Source organism: Neopelma chrysocephalum, unplaced genomic scaffold (assembly GCF_003984885.1).
Source record: "Neopelma chrysocephalum unplaced genomic scaffold, ASM398488v2 Primary Assembly neopelma1_26, whole genome shotgun sequence".
NCBI classification, from domain to species: Eukaryota; Metazoa; Chordata; class Aves; order Passeriformes; family Pipridae; genus Neopelma; species Neopelma chrysocephalum.
In genome coordinates, this window is record NW_020897695.1 from 26,702,412 (window position 1) to 26,724,423 (window position 22,012).

The 22,012-nt window shown below is 44.3% G+C and overlaps 1 protein-coding gene across 5 annotated transcripts in view; it reads right to left on the minus strand.

Moving 5' to 3' along the window:
* The window catches only part of SALL3 (spalt like transcription factor 3), a 50,004-nt gene extending 36,402 nt beyond the window's left edge, over positions 1–13,602 (minus strand). For 3 of the 5 annotated variants that reach the window (XM_027676013.1, XM_027676012.1, XM_027676009.1), the window contains exon 1: positions 12,115–13,602. In XM_027676013.1, coding sequence (XP_027531814.1) covers positions 12,115–12,253 — 139 coding nt within the window. In that variant the 5' untranslated portion in view covers positions 12,254–13,602. The other 2 variants (XM_027676011.1, XM_027676010.1) reach the window with 1 other exon arrangement.
* Positions 13,603–22,012: the final 8,410 nt, after the last annotated feature.

Sequence of the window (22,012 nt, forward strand, 5' to 3'; positions counted from 1 at the left end):
TAAGATCGATAACATGTAGCTGTTGCTAGACAATACTAGACTAATCCTTATGGTAAATCCTTCTGTAAAAGCTATTACTCTGTGTTACAAAAGTATCACAGAAGATAATATGATTCACCACAGAAAAGGAGCATACTGGCCACAGGTATCTTAAAAGATATGCTGAAAAACCCAAAGCCTCCCAAAATCAGTTAAGTGAAAAAGCAGGCTTCCAAAACACAGTTTCAGTCCGTAATTCAGCTTTGCAAAGTGAAAGCATGCAGAGTACAGACCAGCGAGGCATCCAACACCCAGCACGCTTGCCTCACTCCAGAGTCTTTCTGAACTACGACAACTTTAACAAATCCTTATTTACATTACAGATTTACATTTTAAAAGTCAGGGGGCCTGACCCTCAGTCCTTATTCAGTATCTACCAAGTTCCCTGGTTGCTAGTACTGACCTCGCACGGAAAGACCATGTCTGTCCTAAGACTTCCACTGGGAAGATTTTCCAGTGTTTATTTCCAAACTTTGGCAGTCTGGGTAAGAGTTGCCTGCTGTTGCTTTTGTTATTGCCTATAATTATTACTAGTGCAACAACTACTACTTCTAATACTGCTACTAAGGCATGGTGCAAAGGAGGATTGATTCCTAAAAGAAGCTGCAAACTGTGCAGCTCCTCTTCCAGCTTTTTATCTATATATCGCTATTCCTTTGTTTAAGGAGAGCTTTCTCTAAACAAACCTTGCACAAAAGGTTTAAGTAATTAGTGATGGATTCAGGCAATATGGCCATTCAAATATGGCTGTCCTCTGATCTAGAATGAGCTGATCAAACACCAGCAAGCTAATTATTTCAGACACTGTACAGTAATCACCGAGACCAAAGGCGAACATTTACAATCAAAACAGGTATTATTTTCTGCACTGGAAGACAGTGTCATGATCTCTGTATGTCAAAGCTAATATGTATAATGTGTAAGCTTTCCAAAGAAACTTTAAGTACTGGTGCCCACTGCCAGGAAGTATCGATAAGGACCTGCTCAGCATGTCAAGATAATAAGCAGGCTAGTGTACTAATTTGCAAACTCAAAAAAACGGCTGTTTGCATTTGAAATATACCTTGTAGAAAAGTACACATGTAATACAGCTGTATAGGTATTTCTGGGATAACCACTGCTCAGCTCTGCTCTCAATGAAATAAATGCCTAGTTTTGTGCTGTCTCACAGTACAAAGTTCGCACCTATACTAAGTGGGGACCTACAGCTCTGTTTTGTATTTCTTCCCTCAACTCCCATGCCTTGAAAAGAGCAAGAACACTTTTCAGATGACCAACCCAAGTTCATTCACCTCATCATCTATCTGTCTTGAAATATTCAAGGACTAGTTTTGGAAAATATTTTAGAGAATAATGCTAGGGAGTCACTAGGGTTTTTTTTTCTACCCAAGTCAACCTGAAACTAGACATACAAAAAATCTCACCAGAGTATTTTCCATTTAGGATAAATTATTTTGACATTTCTTAAAAAATCAAACAGATCTCTGTCAAAGCTTCACTTTCTTGGACAGGTAAGCAAGCAGGTGACACAGATGGCACTGAAGTAAATGCCACTTTGCCACAGATGATGGTACATTTCCTGCACAGCACACTGAGGCTACAAAGATGCTTCACAGAATGACAGAATATGGTCTCAATCCAGTAAGTCCTACTCAAACGAGTAGCCTTTATTCACATTAGAAACACTGGTGAAATTAACAGGATTGAACTATGAACTAGTCATGCAAACAAGCACTTGTGGGAGGAAACAAGGAAGACCGAAAATTACAACTGATATTTTTTATTATATATGTATGTATAGGACAAATGGACATTGCCCCTGTATTACACAAATGAGGTTTCTAACATCCCTTTCAGTAGTACTTACTAATATGAAAGCACTAAGGTACTGTGTTTATTATTGCTTTTGAAGTGTAAGTCCTCACTGAATTCAACAGGAAATAAAGCTTAAAAGCATTCTACATGAAAGGATATTTTTGCTGTTTTCTTAAAACTCAGTCACTTTATGAATGACAGAAATCGATACCAAAATTTAATCATTACTCCAGAATATTAAAAATGTTAAATGCTAAATTATTAAGCTAAAGTTAATTTTTGGTTTTTTAGTTACACAATATATCACAATATATAATACAGCATTTTTCCATAGTTCTTTATGCTTTATGGCTTGCTTTCATTTTTTGATATATTACAAAGAGATTGAATCCATTCGGTAGTGAAGAATTTAATCTTTTTTCTTCTATTTTTCACTGAAGAGAAACAATATTTTTTATTATTACAGGGAGGATGCGATGCAGTAAAAATTTTCAAGGACTTTGGGGGAATTAATCGAAGACTTGCTTAATCTTATAGACATGGGTTGAATTTTGCAGTTCTTAGTTACACAAAAGGTGTTGAATGGGAGTTTTGTGCAGCAGTCAGGATCTCAGCCACTAATAACCTCTCAGTTATTTTCTTTTTCTCATTAGCAGTCTAACAGCTAACAGACTAATCTGAAGCTGCTATGGGATGCAAGATGAATTACAGCACATAAAGCTTACCCTATGAAAACAGGTGAAAAATCGCAGGCAGCATCTCTCAAATGGTACCCAGGGTGAGCTCCTGAGCAGGTACCAGCCAACAGAGCCGCGGCTGCTCAACGCTGTCACTTTGCATCACTGAGGTCTGGCCCTAAAATGAGCCCACAGAAATTCCCATGAAGGTATTTTGAGAAAGTCACTTTGGAGTGGTGATACCTGAAGCCGCTCAGGTCTTCTGCTGACTCAATGAGAGGAGTACAAGGGGCTGACGCCGGGAGGCTTTGCTCTGACCCCCTCACTAAGTGTACCCACCAAACACTTTTCAGGCTGGAGCAAGGAGATGGTGTTGGCCTGCTTCCTCAGTGCCCAAGGCAAAGGGAGAGGGGTGAAAAGGTGCCCTGGGTCCCTCAGTTTCCATCAGGAAATGTGCAGAGTTGAGAAAAAATTGCCGGTTTTGACTACACACACACAGGATTTGTAAACCTGGTTTTACTAGTTCTGAATTTTTATTGCAGGTAGATATCTTTTTCCTCTGTGTGAGAGGAAAGCCTCTTGCATGATGTGCAAGATAAAATATAATGAATGCTGATATCTACTTTTCTAGTGATTCAAAAATGTTGATATCTACTTTTGTGAAACAGACTTAAATTAAACATCACATGCTAGTCAGGTTAATAGTGAAAACATATACGGCTTATTAAATGCCCACTTTTTTAGGACTAACTGTTTCCAGTCTGGAAAAAGCCCTAACCAACCACCGTGTCTCACCTGTGCTCCAGAATCTTTTCATTTTGTCCCATCATAACTCAGTTCTAGTTCCACACATGTAAATTACCTGAAAAGAGCCTTTTCAATAATATTAAATAAGGACTATTACAATAAAATGATCTCACACTATTTAGTGTTTTGTTATTCTGTTACTCTGTATTATGGAATCTTCAAATTATGTATGACTCATAAGACACTTGGGTAAAATCAACTGCGAGAATCAACGTTTCCTAAAGCTTGCACCTAGATTAAATGCTGATACCTTCCTGAAGCATTGAAACAAAACTGCCTTGCAAAGGAATCCAACAAATGTGTAAAATATTTTCTGAAGCTTCCTTTTAGACTATACACAATAATACAAATGAAAGCATGGAAAAGTGTTGTATGAATTACTACTATTTCTGCATTCAGAGCTGCGTAATTGAGAGCTAATTAATATTTCTTTCAGAAAGATAAAAAAACACAGAGAAGTAGTGTACACACTGTGAAGAAGTTTCAGGAAAAATTGCACTTGTTAGCATCAGCTAAAGCTAAAATATCTGCTAACTACGAAGACAGATGTATAAAATGCTCTCACATGCAAATCCAACAATAATTTCAAAGTGCAGTTCACAGCATTCTTGTCTATTTAAACAAGCATTATTATAAATAAAACTCTGAGCCTATTGCACTGATACAGGACAAGTATTTACCACTGCTATCATCAGAATAGACAAACTTATTTTTCCCCAAGCACATATTCAATAAAGGAAGAAACTATACTGAAAAAAAACATAAATTTTTTGTTTTAAAAATCATATTAATTTGGAAGCAGTTGCCTTGTAGCAACGAATTGATCCTGGAGAAGAATAGTACTACTTTTTCCTTAGCTCTATCATCTCTTACAATTGACGAAGCTTTTAAAGAAAGTTTTCTTAAATTGTTAGAACATGTTTATTTTCTTGGAAATTAATTCTTTTTAACTCTTTATGATAGCTTTGAATCCCATAAAGAAAGATGAATTATCACATACTGAGCCCAAGCTGTGAAACAGGAGGAGACAAATAGAGACCCCTACTGTGTTTAACAATCTAGAAGAAATTCCAGGCTCAAAAGAAAAATTTTCTGTCCCTTTTCTCAGACCACAAAAACTGTTAGCATGGATTTGAACAGTGGAGGGCACTCTTGCTATGCAAAACCCGGTACTGACCTGGCACACTCGGTTTGATCTATTCAGTAGCCTAAATCTCAGAATTTGTTAAGTAACAGCCACCTGTGGCACAGGCACTAACTGTACTCTGGTTAAAACATTTGCAGTTTCTAATCTGCGCAGTGAAGCACTTCAGTATCTCAAACACTGGTGCCTTTCTGCGTGGACGCAGATGTGGAACAGATGCAAGCTTCACAAATTGTTTGTAATATTTGTGCAAGGTATCATATTAAACAGGATCTGTGCTATGTTTTTCAAAATCATAGAAACAGCTATTCAGTTGGCTGTTATGGCATGTATACATTAATTTCGGGTTGTAAAGAATTTGTGTATAAATAATGAGGATGGCTGTAGGAACCACCTTTATTTGGAATGCATCAACTTTTACTGGGAATCCTAAAAAAAAAAAAAAACAAACCACCAACCGAGGTCAATGCTTCTAACATAGCTGAGATGAAACAGACATTGAAAAACCAAACCAAAACAAATAAACTAGAAGAAAGAAGGAGCAGCGTAAATTCTGCATAGCTTTCCTATTTTGAAAAGTGTATCATTAACTACATCTTAAACTATGTAACTCCTAACATCCTGCATGAATGAACGAAGCCAGCCACTCTCTGAACAAGCACAGAAACGCTGACAAATTCGTGTTTGAAGGCTCGCAAGAAGAGAAGCTGATGTGAGGACCCAATCCTTCATCTCCTAAGTATCTCAAAACTGAACTCACAAGTCCTGGACTCAGTGACACTACTCCTCTGAGTAAAATTACTCACAATCAGGAGTGCTTGAAAGAGCAAACCTGGAGTGATTCAATGACAGTTGTGCAGCTCAGTCATTTTGGCCTTTCACTGTCCCATATACTGCAGTATTGCACAGGATAGCAAAGCACATAATGATCTAAACAAATCCATGAGCTTTCATCATTTCCAGATTTGGGGACATTACAACACCAACAAATTCCTAAATGAAAACTATCAAATGGCACCAGGAGAAGGGATCTCTCGAAACACTGAATGACAAGTCGGTTTTGATTAACTGAAACAAAAATACAGCAGCACCTGCAGGGTTAATTAAGCAGCTCAAGATGCTGGGCTTCACAAAAGGAAACCTTTTTCCTTCTTTAAGGACTGTAAACACTTGTGCTGAACTAGATGGGCATTTGATAAGCTGTACAGCGTGTAGCAAACTCCGAGGGATCTCTAGTTAACACTCAAATTCAGTGTTAACACTTAACAGAACAGTGGTAAGCCGTGCTGCCAAGGTCAACTGCACAGATGTACTAATTGTATTATGAGCTTGACATCTAGTGGCCACCCCTGGCAGGGCAAAGCAGGCAAAGGTTAAATCAGCAAGCCTTGTCAAAGCACTTCTAACTACCCACCCTCAGGGAGAGGAGGCCTGGGAAGCTTTCTGGTACTCCGCGATCCCACCTTCTCCCCGGCAATCCCAGGCTGAGCTCCCGCAGCAGCCTGCGGCGCGGCACGGCGCGGCGCGACCCACCCGCGCAACGCCCACCTACGCCCCCCGAACCCATCCCGGCCCGCAGCCCGGCGGCCACTGCAGGAGGTCAACAGCCTGCCCGAGTACTTCGGTGCGCCTCGCTCTCTGGCTCAAAAGTTTGGAAATTTTGTTGGTGTTCCTTTTGCAAACAGTGATAGGGTTCAGATTTTTTCGGGGGGGGGGAGGGTGTGGAATGGCGAAACTGGGGAGGGATGGGGGGGGAACACGCCATACACACCAGTATTAGAGAGTGGCAATAAGAATTTCAGAAGGGCTTTTTGTAAAGATTTATCTTATCCCACAATAATAAAAAAACTCCCCTCTCTTTAGTCCTCCATCTTTTCACTTTTCAACTTAAAAGAAATGGATTTTTTAAATGTGTTGCTTTATGGTTTTCTATCACCTTTATAAACAATTATTTTTCTGGCTTTCACGATTTTGAAGGGTTTTCCCTTTGTAAGAAGAAATGTACTCTAGGTCTAACAGCACTACAACTGAACCAGCTCATAAAAGTACATTTTGGCCTAAATCCCCTTTTTTGTATTAATGGAAAACATTTAGTTAGGAAAACACCACTACATTAAGTGGGAAATTTTTAGAGTGTAAAGGAAACAGGATTTACATTGATATATACAATTCAATACAAATTTACTGCTGGAACTAGATTGACTTGTGCTTCCTCTGGAAAAAAAGATACAGAAAATTACTCTTATTTTACTAATACAATACTATGAAAGAAATTATTTTTACATGCTTCATTTTGGAAAATGTGTCAGTACTTAACTATTTTAATGTCATGCCAGACCTGGTTTATTATCAGCAAAAGTGATTGACTCATGCCCTGAATGATGGATTGTCAACAGATATGCTTGTCTCTTCTTGGCAGTCAACAAATCAAATGAAGGAGAGATACCCAGAAAATCTTCCCAGGATTCAGACTATTTTTCAGATGGCACTATTACTGGCTATTCATTAGGTTATTTTTACTCTTTTTCTAATGCCACACATTTGTTGAGTTGTAGCTTTTCCCCTCTCTTAGGCAAGGAAAAGTAATTTTCAACAGCTATATGTATGCATATTAATACCTTAATTACACAGAATTTTAACCAACACACCTTTCAAAATTTCCTCCCTCCCACTCTGAAAAAAGAGTCTTAATGTCTACCTCAGGAGATCACTTCAAGACCAGCATCACTAGATAAAATCTGACCCAGTTTTGTCTACTTTCATTGTGATATATACATCAACAAATTGGCCGATTGCTGTAGTTTCCTTATTATTCCAAATATTTTTCTATTCCTAACACAATTCAAAGCAGAGTATTTTTAAAATCATACAAATATAGATGTTACATAGTTCAAATGTTAAGTCTCTACTGTAATAACAGAAGTATTTATATAAAGTTTCAATTACCGTTTCTCACCAAAGCACAATTTATAGCGATACTTATTTGGCCTTTTTCAAAACAAAAAGCCTTCTCTTACACTTGCCTCAGAACAAACGTTTGCAAAAATCACCTAAGTTTTATGTTTACTGACAGCTGCTTGCGACTTAGCAAGTTTTAAACGCAACAGTGTCTAAGCAATAGAGAATACCTCTATTTTACATGGAAGAACGTCCCCCCAAAATGTGTTTTAACCCTCTGTATATGCAGATAGAGTGAACACACGTGAAGCTGGCTGCTACATATTGAACAGTGTCGTTGCTGGAGCTGAGCAAGTGTGCCTGTGGAGATACTCCAGAAGAATATCGAGTGCAGTTCATGAAACTGCCCAAAACTGCACAGCCCGATCCCACTTTACCAGAATGGAAAAGATCAATTATTTTAGACTATGTTGTATGTATTGAAGTGTGGGTGGAAAAAGAGGACCAATATTTAAAAAAATGACTGCAAAAGGCACATTAGAAAACTGTCATTAACAGTTCACTACAAGGTGATCTCTTCCAACTCAGGCTAAACAACCTGTTTCTTTGCCAGAAACTTCACATGAAAAAGTCCAAAGCATCACTGGTCATCACTCTTACCAGAACCTCACCTGCACACTCTTGAGAACCACTCTTCAGCATTACAAAAAAAAAATAAAAATAACCAAACAAAAAAAATCCCCCTTCTATTATCCCTACCTTAAAAATACAAATGTCTGTGGTTTAATTTAAAAGTAATCAGAGTTGAAGCATGTGCATTGTATCTACAATTCTGATTCATTTGTAATCTGTTGAATTAGGCAAGTGTATCAGAAATGTAATTCCAGCTATTACAATGATTTACATTTACTGAGAAACTGAGATTATTGTATTCTACAGACAGTCATCTGAGTCCTGCTGCTGCTGTTTTTAAATGATTTCCAGCAGATCTTCTTATTTAGCAACCTCAAATTGTGGGGGTTTTTTAATAGGTACCTTTTGTTCACTCTTTTACAGAGCAATTGTTCAAGAAATATATTATCAGCTGTTTGTTAACACTTCCCTTCAAAATTATTAAAAAATATATTTTTAGCATTTCACTTTCAACAAATAATTTCAAATAATTTTGAGTGTATATCTGTAGTTGATGACATCGCTAATTATCTTCAGATTTCCAACAGATTATCTTGCCACCAGACATTGCCCTGTTTGAATTCAGTTGTGTTATGCTGTAGCCCAAGCTGCCTATAAAATTATTTGTTTAAATTCTAAAACTTCTGTGATAACGTTAACACGAAAGTTATGGTGCGACCAGTCAACTTAAAACTCAGTCTAATGTTTATCTTCCATTCTGCACCCCAAAGTGCCAGGCTCTTTCTGCTACTATGACTGTCCCTTCACTCCAAGGATTACATTTTTTGGATATTAATTTTTAAATGGTTCATTTTATAAAATCTATTTTGAGGTGGTATTAAACATGATTTCAATAAATAAAGAATAAGCTTCATTTGCTTAGTCTTGCATTTGCTTAGTCTACTCCATTGTAGACGAACAGCAAAATGAGTGAAAAGGCCACATGAATCAAATAATACTGCTTAAACAGTTTGCTTTCTAAAAACGACAAATATTCTTGCACTGTGCAAACTATTTTTGGCCTGTTGCAAAATACACTCAGGAACTGTAGCAATATCTTGATTACAGCTGTGAACAGAAACGAAGGACACTGACTTGACAAGAAGTGTTCCAATTCACGAGATTTGAAGTTCTCACTATATCTGGCCTATAAAATTGCTTTCAAGTATGGCAATCGTTAGGCTTCCTAATATAACGTGTAAATGATTTACATTACACTAATGTGCACTAGATAGCCCTCTGCTCGTGTAGCCTGTCTCCACCTTGTTCACATTTCTCAAATGAAAGTGCAAAACTACTACTTCAGCTTGTTAATTGTTAACTACCAAGGGTTTCACTCTATTAATTAAAATATGTTTTAATAAAAGGAAACATAGCACATTTTGATAACAGCCTTCTAAGGCTGAAAAGTATTTACACTTGCATTTTAGGGCTGCTGTGAAAGCCGATTTTGTGCTATTCACGGACCACAATAATAACGCTTTAAAATTCCTCACTGGGATGCAATGTAGTCCTTTTGATGGAAAGACTGTCTTTCTCATTCGGCAGAAATAAATCCATTCATTTGATCATGTAGTCATTGAGGGCAATACAAAACAAACCAAGTGTGAGAAATTCTATGTGATGAAGTAAACAAAACAAAACCCCCCCAAAAAGGGGAAAAAAAAACCATTTCCATGACAAAAAGATTCTTTGTCCTTAATCTACCCACCATATGCAAGCGTTTCTTTTTAGCATATCTCTTGTTCTAATCTCGGGTGACATGGCTACATAGATAAGATTCACAAAACAAAACAAAAACCTAGTTTAACAATTTTTTTCAATTTATTAACTTGCCAGGAGTGTCATAATGAAGTAGTAGGGTTTTATTTTTCGGTATTGAAATGGATTCAGAGGATGTAAAAGTTTATAATGCTAATGAAAAATTCTTAGACCTAGAACCCACACCAACAGAGATGGGCTCAACAAATCTTGTTTGCATAATAAAATACTAACTCTCATCTGCTTGCCTACACTAATTTATTTTACATGACCACAGTTTCCTAAGAAAAAAAAATTGAAAATGCACTGCTTTGCTCCTCCACTGTGACAGAAGGAAGCATTTCTTCGTGTGCCTGTTAATGTTAATACCCAAGTGGGTTTTCCTGGAGCAGTGGCAGTGGGACTTAGCAGTGGGACTCACTCCCTGCCTCCCCAAACACCCTGGGAAGGAGCAGGAGGCTTAACAATTTGCCAGTCTGACAGATGTTTTAACCTGATGAAGTGGATTCATGCTGCCTTAAGCTTCAGGGCTGTAAAGTTCGGATACAATAGTCAAAATCCTCCTCAGGCTTCAACTTTGCTGCCTTTCTCTACCCACAGATGCAACTTAAGAGTAATTATAGTTTTAAAGCAGGAGAAGGACTTTTTTTTTCCTTTTCGAAGGGAGGGAGAGGGGGGATAAAACAGTGGAGGAAGGGGCCTATACAGAAAGCCGAAAGCATTGGGGATCCTACTTGGCTACGTGAGAAACTAAGAAAGCAGTGGGTTCTCTGCAAAGAGGAAAAGAAAAACTTTCAAGTGGAAGCTTTCAACTTAGCCCAGGAGAAGAAAGCATGGGCTGCGGCGTGCCTTTGCAGGCTGCAGTGCCAGGGACTACTAAGAGAATTAAAACTGAAAATGAAAAAAAAAGAGACAGAGAAGGAAGAAGAAAACCCTGCAGCCCTATTCTCCAAAATAAAATTACAGCAAAGCGGAAATAAGGCGTGATCCAAATCTCTCCAGCTTTGGACACTTGTTCACGAGCCGCCTGGCAACCCAGATGCATAAAAGCAAGTGTGCGTGTGCCTGCGTGTGGGGAGGGAGCGAGGAATGGCGGATGGGTGAGGAAATAACCCGTCCCCACAGCCTGCAGCCGGCGCGACAGGGGCTGGTGGTGGTGGTGGCACTCCGTGTCACCTACCACTGATAAAAATTACAGTCGCAGCAGAGCCAGGAGGCGAAAGGGGAAGGGGGGGGGGAGGCGAAAAGCTACTGTTCAATCTTCTCGAAAATAATGAAACCAACTCCGCTGGCCCTGCGCACCCGAGCGGTCCTGCCCGCCCCTGCCGGGTTCCCGGCCGTTCCCCCGGGACAGACGGGAGGAGCGGCCAGGGCAGCCCCCGCAGCCTGCGCGGGCGACCTGGGGCGACGGGGGCAGCCCCTGGCAGCGGCCGCGGTGGGGCTGCCCCGTGGCCCGGCCGCCCGCGGGAGCCCCTGCAGGGCACCCCGGCCCCGGCCGTCCCAACTTTCCTGCCGGTGGGGCGAGGGAATATGGCTTCTGTCCGCTCCGAGCCTCCGCCAGGAGGGAGCAGGAGGGAGAAAAAGGGGGTACCCAGTCACACAGCGCGAGGGAGCGCAGCAGGAGCAGGCAGGAGGAGGCAGGCGCTGCTCCGGGGCGCCCGCTCCTGCAGCTGGTGGAGCCCGGGTGAGTAGGGAGGGAGGGCCGACCCCGTCGCCGATCCCAGCCGCGATCAAAGCGCTGGGGAGGCCGAGAGGTTGCTGCTGGGAGGGCTGCTTAAAGGCAGGGGGTGGGCTGCAGAAACTTGGCTAAACTGCGAACTTCTCAGTTCCGCTGCTTCTTCCCCTAGCTGCTTTAATTCCCATTCTCCCGCTGCAGTGCGATTCCGCTCCCATGTTCACCATCACCATAAATTCACCTATCTCCATCCGAAAGACCCTCACAAAAAGAGAGAGAGAGAGAGAGAGAGAGAGAGAGAGAGAGAGGAGAAAGAGGCGCCAGGAGCCCTTACCGTGCTCAGAAACTACCTCCGCTTGCAGCTCTTCGTCCGACCTGAGATGCTGAGGTTTCGCTTGCTTTCGACGAGACATGCTGCTAACTGAGCCGTCTTGACTCTGCTTTTTGCAGAGGCATCAGCGACGTGGAGGTGGAAAGGAGAGGGGGGAGGAATTGGGAACGAGGGAAGGAGGGCTGGGGGTTGGAAATAACTGTTCACAAATAAAAGTCGAGTTGCAAAACAAACCAAACAAACAACAGAAAAGGCAACAAACACCACGGGGGGAAAAAAAAAAGGCAAGGCTAACCAGCCAGCCAAACTGGGAGTGAGTGACTGAGTGCGCGGGTGCGCGGGTGAGCGAGCGGGGGATGAGCCGGGCGGGGTGTGCGCGGAGCTGCGGGGTGTGCGCGGGGCGGCGGGCTGGGGCGGCTGCGCGCAGCGCGCATGGGGCTCAGTAATTACGGTTGTGAATAATGCATGGCGATTAATGGTGCTGGGGGCGAGCGCGGATTGGCCCGGCTCCAGCGGACTCAGGCTGCATATGTAAATGAAGGACGGGGCTCCGCAATTAGCCGCTTCGCTCCGCCAAATGATGCGTCTCCCCGGCGCCGGCAGCGCCGCCTGCGAGAGGCACCGACCGCGGCGGCGGCGGCGGCAGCAGCGGCGGCGGCAGCAGCAGCAGCAGCAGCGAAGCACACACGCACCACGCAGAAGGGAATCTGTTTTGCACACACTTTACACAACATATGTGCAAGGTTCACTTGTTGGGAAAGGTCACGATCTTCGCTTTTCTGTCTGTTCTTCTTTCTTCCCCCTGTCTCTCAGTTTCTTTTGCTTTGCTTTCTTTCGGGCTTCCCCCCACCTCCCCCTTTCTTCACATCACTCTGCGTTCTCTTCTCTCTCGGTCTTCCTTTCCCCAGAAGTTGAGCTGCAAAGCATCTGAGGCATCTGATTGCTGTGTGCGTGTGAGTAATTTCTTCCCAGGAGGAAAAGAAACTTTTGTGTAAGCCTTTTCTTATTCTCTTTCTTTTCAGTGTGCTTTCTTTTTCGGCGTTCCTCTGCTCTTTCCCCTTGGTCTTCACACGCTTGTCTTTAGCTCTTCCTCCATCCTGTCGTCTCCTTTTCCGTCGCTCTTTCTGTCTCCCCTTCCCTGCTGACTTTTGTTCTGTTGACTCTCTCGAAAGCGCACGCACGCAAACGCAGAAGACCTTGGGCAGTTTTGTCTTTCACCTCTCCTTCCTTCTTCTTTGTCTTGCAGCTTCTTTCTCCAAGCAGAGACTCCCCGTTGGTGGTGGTGGTCACTTCCTGTTGTCCATTGGTAGGAAGTTTTTTTCTTTCTTCCCCCTCTCTCTCAGGTTGTAATGACTTTTTGTGACACTCCTCACCCTTCCGCCCACCTAACCCCCCCGGCTCAGCCGTGTGTCCTTTTAGCTAATGACAGCGGGTTCGTGTGTGCGCCGATGAGCAAGTCCTTGCCTCCAGCAAATAGCATGGATCCTCTCCCAGTTTTGGGGGGTGGGGGGTGGCTGTTGTTGTTGTCGCTGGGGTAAATCCCCCCTTCCCTGCCTTGCCTCGTTCGCAGAGGCTCCGGCAGCCGCTCCCTGCGCGGCTGGTCCGCCGGTCGCTGCCTCCGCTCCGTGCCGAGGAGCGCTGCGCACACCGCGGCCGCTCTTGATTTTGGGCAGATAAACTTTCAAGTTTGGGAGCGGTGCGGGTCACACGGCAGCTCCTCCTACTCTCCTCCTCCTCCTCCGCCTCCCGTGCCGCGCTGCCGGGGCTGCCGCCGGGGCTGTCCCCAGCCCCGCAGCCCGATCCGCTCCCCGCCGCCGCCGAGACTCCCTCTTTGCACGCTCTTTCCCAACAGAGGCTTTTCTCGCAGGCCCCCCCCTTTTTTTGTAAAAGTGAGGAGGGGGGGTGGGGAAAGACTTCCCTCCAACCCCCCGCTTCCTCCTCTATCGCATTACAAGTTACCGGGGAGCCGGGCCTAGCCTCCCCCGCCCCGTCCCGCCGACTCGCGTCCCTCCCGTCCCGTCCGTCCCCCGGGGAGGCGGGCGGCCCCTCCGCCGCGCAGCAGCTCCGTCTCGCCGGCCGCCGCCACAAGTTGCCGCTTCCCGTGGCCGTCCCTGCCCGCCTCCCCCTCGGCCGGGGCGGGCGGGGAGCGTGGCCAGCCCGCTCCCATGGCAGCCAGCCGCCGCTAGGATGTACCCCACCGTCGCCGATCGCCGCCGCACCGCGCAGGGGCCCGCAGTGCGCGCACTGCCCTGTCGCGCAACTCCGCGCCGTGCTGTGCATGTGTGCTTTCGGGGCGGGGGGCTCCTTCTGCGACCCCCTCCGCCGTTTTGCTTTGTTTTGGGTTTTTTCCTCATTTTTTCTTTCTTTTTTTTTTTTTTTTTTTTTAATCTGTTAGTCGCAGACCGGCCCCTGCGCGCTGCTCCCCCGCCGACCCCCGCCCTGTGCCGCGCTCGGCGGAGCGGATCCGGCCCCTGCCCTCGCAGGGGCGCGCAGGCGCAGCCCACCTTACCGGGCGCGGGAGGGAGGCGGGCAGCTCCGCGCATGGGGCCGGGGATCAGTGAAAGGGATTTCCTCCTAATACCCCCACCCCAGCCCGTGTAATCCAGCCCTAGTCCTTAAAACACACTAACCCTGACTTCTTTGGGAGCCTTCTCTATGTAAACTTTCCCTGCTGATAGCTCCCTTTATCTCGTGCGCTCTGATACCCTGTATCTGGGCTTTCGGTTTATTCCCCGCTTTTATGTTGGTAGGCAAACCAAATAAAGTTAGAGGAGACAGTTTAGGCCACTTCGGATAGTTTGCTCCAACGTACAACATCAGCGATTTCTGTGGGACAGGTATTCGTTAGAAACGGGCACTACCCTTGAGGGAAACAACACTGAAACGCCAGATCAATGCCTTTTTGGTACTAGACGAGTGTACTTTTCTGTCCTTCGTTTAGCGAGATGTATACACGACACCCCTCGCAATGATTGTCCGCTCTATAATTAAAAAACTTGTTTACTGTCTACACATTCTAATGCATCTTCTTTCCGTGCATCAATCCTCGCTGAAAGTTTGGTCGCAGTGAGCGTGTCTCGTTTAAAATATACAGAGACAATCGTGATGGTTGAAATCTGATGCAATTTTCTAATATGAAGTGGGAGGGGACGAGCCCATTAATTGAGCATGGTTTTTTTCCCGTCAGATGTAGGGAGTTATTGCACTCGGCTCACACGAATAACACGTCGCGCGCGTGGGTATATGCTGCATTATATTGTAGGTAGAGGGCAGGTGAAAGCGAGCGTTCAAGTAACCTTCAGCACCGCAGCCGCGAGTGGGGAGTTGGAGTTAGGGCTTCCCGTTCAAAAACCGAGAGGGATATTTTTTTCCGACTTGCTTTATGTGAAGAGGCTTTCCTACTCCCTGTGACCGAAACGTTTGTCCGGAATGAGAGAGGACGCACTTTCACCTCACCCATGCACTTTTTCCCCCAATTGCAGTAGTATCAGAAGTGTGTCAATTTTCATCCAGTCATCTTTTGAAAGGATTTGTTGCTGTTGCTGAGGCAACTTTTTTTTTTTTTTTTTTTTTTTTTTTTTTTTTTTTACCCCTAAACTTAGGCGTTTTCTAATGGCTCAGTGTCTGGTAGTTCCCCCAGCAGCAGACGTACTGAAGTGCGTTTTAAAAGTACGATGTGGGGGGGGGAGAAAAATAAAGGCAGCTCACTGACAGCGTTATAAACCCCAAACTTTGTCCTTTGTAAGAATTAAAATGATTGAAAATTATTATGATTTTACGGAACGTGAGAGAATCTTTAAATGGAAAATTAAATAATCCCGTCTTTAATGTTTAATGAACAATGGAGAACACAACAGGCAAGAAAGGCATAATTACCAGATTTGTATCTCTTGACATTAACATATTCTAGGGTTACAAGTGATACATTTTATGGTTTTCTTTTCCCTTACGCCGCTCGTCTTTCCACTTTTTCTGTGGGAGAAAAAGCCGGCGGCGCTGAGCGGGGGTCGCGGGGCCGGTTGCCGGGCGGCGCGGCCGCTGCCCCCTGCCAGGGAAGAACCGCGGACACCCGGCTCCTCCAGGCACCGCCGGGACGCACCGCCGGCAGCGGCGCACATCGCTGGGGGGAAACTTTCTACCCGACCTGCGTGGAAAACCCTGACAGTGTAGGGGGCTCGGGAGGCGAGTGGAAAGTTATGAAGTGATAGGCGTCTTCTCCGACCTCTTCCTCCTCCCCCACTCCCCATTACATTGCAAAGTTTTCCACCGACCTTCTAATTAATCTTTCTGACTCGAAGGCGAAAAGAAAAAATTATAATGATGCATTCGCTGAAGTTGGGCTGCGAAAAAACACGGCCACTGCGGAGGGGGGACTGGGAGGATGGGATCGCTTAGCCGCGTAAATCTCTGCGCACCCACACAGGTAGGGGCGCGCAGGCAAGCGGGAGACGCAGTTGCGGGACTGGCAGTCACGCGTGTTCCGGCGCAAACCGCGCCCGCTCGCGTCCCCTTCGCCGTGACTGGTGGGTCCACTAAAATACTTTACTAGTGATGGGAAGCAAAAGTGGTTTTTTTCTCCGTAATTAAATCTAATTTGTTAATTGTCTTCTTCTTTTGCAATGTTCCTTTCATCGTCAGAAGCGACACATTATTATTCTGCCTGCTTAACAATATTATTTACCGACTACTACTTTCTTTTTTATATTAATGCGACACCTTTACGCTTTTGCTCTAATTTGTATGCTTTTTCGGTGTTCATAAAAACTGTCAGCTTATCTACAAGATTGACTCTATAAAGAGCATATACGTAGTTCTTTCTACACTTACGCTTTATACAAGGTTGTTGTTCTTAAACCCATCAAAGTTACCAACGTACGGATAAGATGGATCTGACATTTTGTGCAATCCATCGACTGTCCTTTAAAGTTATTATTTTGCTCAGCAACTTTATTCGAAGGGGCATGCAATTATTTGGGCTTTATTTTCTGTCATCTCCTACTCTTCCTGGTAGGCTGAAGTATCATCTTCTCACCCCTTTTCTGCACCACAACTTTTGTTTGAGAACCCTGGGGTTAAATCCAGCACGATTTTGTCTGTTTAAAGCTGCAGCAACTGACCGCTAATTCGTTCTCACATGAGCAAAGATATTACCATACTAATATTATTATTGGTAAGAAGAGGTAATTGATAACACCACCTGCCACTCTGCAGCAATCACGATGATAAATGTTTCCATCAGAGGGAAATCTGTGCTTGGTCTACCACAGCCTAACCCAAACAGCATGTCAAATGTCAATTATAAAGATGTTTCTTTTCTATTACAATTTTTTTGTGGAAAGCAACTAGCCCCACCATGAGATTTATAGAACCAGTCTACAGCACAACTGTGCCTAAACGTTTTGCCTTAAACGTTTAAGTTACTTTTCCCTTTATTTAATACCATGCTACCTTTGGGTCTAAATAAACATTGATTCATATACACAAAAGCTTATGTTCACACGTAGCAAACTCCAATTACCATCTACTTTCTTCCTTAACCTAATAGACTAATTTAACCAAGAATTTTAAATACTTTGTGGAATATTTGTAATACACATCGTTTAGGGGACATTATCAAGACAACATATATTTAAACTCATACATACACGTTATTTACACATATAGATGTATAGGTACTGTATATATTAAACCACTGTATTTGTATTGCAACATGTCTGTCAGTACATGCTCCAGGAAGTACAAGTAGGAATACTGCGTACATGTAAAATCAGTGAGTTTATACCCTTTGCAAAAATCTGTATGCTTCCAAAAAGGACAAGTGAGATGAATATTAATATATATATGCACACTGCAGACACACACACACACACACACACACACACACACACACGATGTTACATAGCTATATAAATAGTGTTGGCAAGTATAAAAACTTTCATTGCCTTGGCTACAGATATGCTCAGAAAATTATTATTAGTTTGTATTAATGGATGCAGGCCTCAAAAGACGAAATCAGCTATTGATAATTGCAAGAAGTATACGGCAGCTACTGTATCGATCGGCTTGTCCCTTATTCCCCTGGTATAGGAGAGATAAGAAGACACACTCTTTAGTGCAATATAATTTCTTTTGACCTATCTGCTTGCTACAGACTTATGATGAATAGCCGGAGTGGTTAAAGTCCTTTATCACGAAAGTTACCCCTTGATATAATATTGATTCTTTATAACTAGCTCCAAACACAAAAATCAAACTGTCCACTTGACCATCATCATCATCAATATCATCACAAAGGCTCTGGAATAAAGATCAGCAGAAGACTGAAAACGCTTTCTATAATCTGCCCACCTAATCTTTATTTGCTGATGATGAAAAGAAAAGGGGTGTGAGTGTGTGTGTGTGTGTGTGCGCACGCCGCGGGGGTGGGGGCGAGCGGAACAGCGAATGTCAACTGAACAAATAATAATAAAAAAAAATCTTAGCTTAAGAAAAAGACGGTTCAGCCGCCTTTAAAAGAAACCAAATGATGATCACCGAAGTTAATGGCAACGCTTCGAAGCCCCTCTCTGCTGAAGGAGGGGAATCAAGTACGGAGAAGGCCCGACGTGATATTACACTGGGGTGCCCCCCCTCCGCCCCCGAGCAAAGCGGTCTGCGGTGAATACAGAGAGTTAGGTAAGAAGCAATCACGGCAGGAGTGGGATCAGGCAGCATTGTCCTTGGTTACAGTCAGGACTAACAAGTAGTCTTCTCACTTTCTCTCCTTTCGCAGGTCCACGAAGCGGTCCATCATTTCAGATCACCTGGTGATCCGGTAAAGAAAAGAAAAAACAAAAATGAAAAAAAAAAGGCAAAGAAAAAAAAAGTCCCACGGGAAAAAAAGAAAGAGGCTAATAAACGAGCTGCTGATGTTTGAGTTGATGCTTAACATGCAATATCTATAGGATATATATTATCCTATGTCTAGGTAGAAAAGAAAAAACATAATCCACATCTATATTGCCCTACACTAACGGTATTTTCTTCGCCTTCCCTCTCCATAGTACCAGCATGCTTTAGCTCAGGGTTGCATTAGCACAATCACCAGTAATTACGAGCGTGTGTACACTGGGAGAATGAAGATTGGGAAGGTGGGAGGTAGGACGTGATTCCCCTTTGGAGCAATCAGGACTGGGAAAGGTTTCAATCCATGCAAACGGTACGTTGATCATATTTAATGGGCTGGTTAGGCTGGCGCACGAGCCGAGGTGCCATTTCAACGCAAGTTTGCTCTTTTCAGGCGAGAACGGGAGGCGGGGGGAGGGAAGGCAGGACAGCAATGGAAGCGGCCACGGCGGCTGAAGTTGCATTCAGTCCGTCCAGCGCCTCAAGGGACCACGGCTCCAGGGGGAAGGCACTGCCTACCGCCGGCACCGTTTTGGGGAAACGGGGCGGGGGGGGCAGCGCCGGGCAGACCTCGGCAAGAGGCGGCCGCGCCGGCGGACGAGCCGGACCTGCCCCGCGGGGGGTAACCGGGGCCGGGCCCCGGGGAGCCCAAGCAGCCGGGCCGGGCTGGGCCGTGCCAGCTCGGACCGTGCCGGGACCCGCCGCCACCGAGGCGCGGGCGCTGCCCGGCACCGCCGGAGCGGCGCGGCGGAGGCTGTGCCCTCCCGCCCTTCGCGGACACGCGTGCGGCGGAGCGGCCCCTGCCCGCCATACGCTCCTCCGGGGACGCCCGGTGCCACCCGGGGGCTGCGACACCCCCGGAGTCCTGCTGCGCTGCCGCCGACTTTGCCCGAGCCAGCAGATTTCGCCGTCTCCCTCTATCCCCTGTAGCCTGGGCAGCCGCAGGGCCTTCGATCCCCCACGGGCCTTTCCCAGGGTGAAAGCTCCCACGGGGAGCTTTCACCCGCGACTGTGGCTCGGGGAAGGTCGAGGAGGCAGCAGCCGTGAGACCCGGCGGCTTCAACACTATTGCCGCTCCTCAGCCCCTGCTCCTCCCCGGATCGGGGCCGGAGCCCTCCGTCCGTGGGAGCAACAGCGGCAACAATTACTGTCATCGCGCTCCCAACCACTCCACACAGTAGGCTGCTCTGCTTGCTCCATGAGAGGCTCATAATTACATATTTTAAAAACTTTTCTCCTTCCTGCTAAGTCCTCAGCATCCTCTCTTTCTGCTCCTCCTCCCCACTGAAGTAACCTGCGGGGTCATGGAAAAAACTAAACAGGGCAGGGGAAGGATGGGAGAAATATCGAGATCAGCTGAGGCCTCAGTTGCTGCTCCTCGTTAGGGCACACAGATGCCTCTTTGACGAGTCTCCCAGGCCAAGCAGATATCAGAATTGTTCACTAACCTTTACAGTAGATACTGTTAGAGAATGAAATCAGTCAATCAAAATAAAAAAAAAAAAGAACCAATCTTTTGCCCAGGTTATGACACATGGCTTGAAATTAATTATAAAATGGACATCACAAGTCCACAGACGTGAACAGAGGGTATTCTTAAGCTTCCAATGCTTTTTGGGATAGCAAGAGGCAAGGTTTCTCACAGACACAGTTTAATCTGTGGTGGTCTCTTTGTAAAACCAGATGATGACAAGGACAAAAATGAAGAAGTAGAAATGGGCAATTGCATCATCACAGTGGCTGGTAGGAGAGGGAAGGAAGGGTGCTTTCACACTTACAGTACTGGCATGTAGAAAAAGTTGATCAAATGATGATGGACGCTGTTTTTTCGGGTTTGGTTGGCTTTTTTTTTTTTTCAACAATGCATATCTTTGCTATGACCTAATGATATGTGTGCTATTGAACTTCACGAAATGCATTCATGCTTCCCTTGGCAGGTCTAGGTGTAAGAGTTGATGACTAACAAAAGTAATATAGATTAGAATCAATTCCCCTTATCTGGTGACAAAAAATAACATCGTGTCAGCACTGTGTACATCCTACTGTCAAATGACACAATATAATTTGATTAGTTGAATAAATAATCAGCTATGTCCAGACATATAGGTCACCTACTTGCAAATTAGATTACCCTGCTTGGGTACAGGCAGCACCTGATTAGGAAACAGCTTCTCTCTGTGTTACTCTAGCTTCCTTTTGGAAAGAATGTCTGATATTTTCAAATGCAAGGGCTTTTCAAAATGCTTAGATATTTTGCAAAATCCTGTATGTGTTTTCTCACTCATATGTAATATTTATGCAGCCTGTGCTAGAGATACCACCTTTACTACCAAAGCTAACTGAGTTGTCCCTCTTTCTCTGAGTATTTCCAAGTTTTAAATGATAGCCCATGTATTGTGATCTGAAATAAGGATAGCTGAAATACAATCTTTTTGAAAACCAGGCAGCATACATTTCCATAAATGATTTTGGCTAGCCCACTCAGACTGCACACCCATATGAATAACAAGAATGTGAGAAAGAATAAAGTGTTAGATAAGGGAGCATGGAAACATTTAAATTCTGAAGTCCACACTGAGGAAGATCATCAAATCTCAAGATAAGTATGTTCGCCTTTCAATGTAAACCATTATGTCACGCTTCAGAAACAGGAGAAAGCTCTAAGTATGTGTTAAGGCCTTTTGAGGTTGGGGTTTCTGCCGGGTTTGAATCTTTTTGTAATACTCTATTGGCCAGAGGGATCTGTGAAAAACTTTCTGGCATTTTACTTTTTCCATAACTTGTGAATTTTCATAAAGTAAGCGAGTAATATGATGAAATATGCTTTGCTTTCAGAGAATAAGTGTTAGTTCATATAGCGTGGCTTGAGTTAGAATCATTTGGAGATGCGTAGAGATCAGGAGGAAGAACAAAAAGCGCAGCCTATAATGAATACTTGGTAAAGAAGCACTATTAAAAAGGAAGAAAAAGACCAGTTTGGGAAAACAGATAGGAGACTGAGCCACTTGAGTAGTAAGAGAATGGTGGTGAGGGCAAAAAGGTGAAACAGAGATGATGGGAAGGGAGATTACATGGACAGAGAGAGAAGAGGCCAGTGTGTGACTGTGGGGAGAAAAGAATTGTTGCAGAAATGTTAGCTTTGAGCTCACAGATGTTAGCAAATGTAAAATTACAGCCCTTATTTTACACAGAGAGTTATGCAAGGTTAGATTCTGAAAAAAAACATGAGACTAATAATAGGGCAAGATTTGGGAGGATTTTGGTATATCAAACCTGTGGATCCTATTTAAAACCACTCTTCTTTGAAT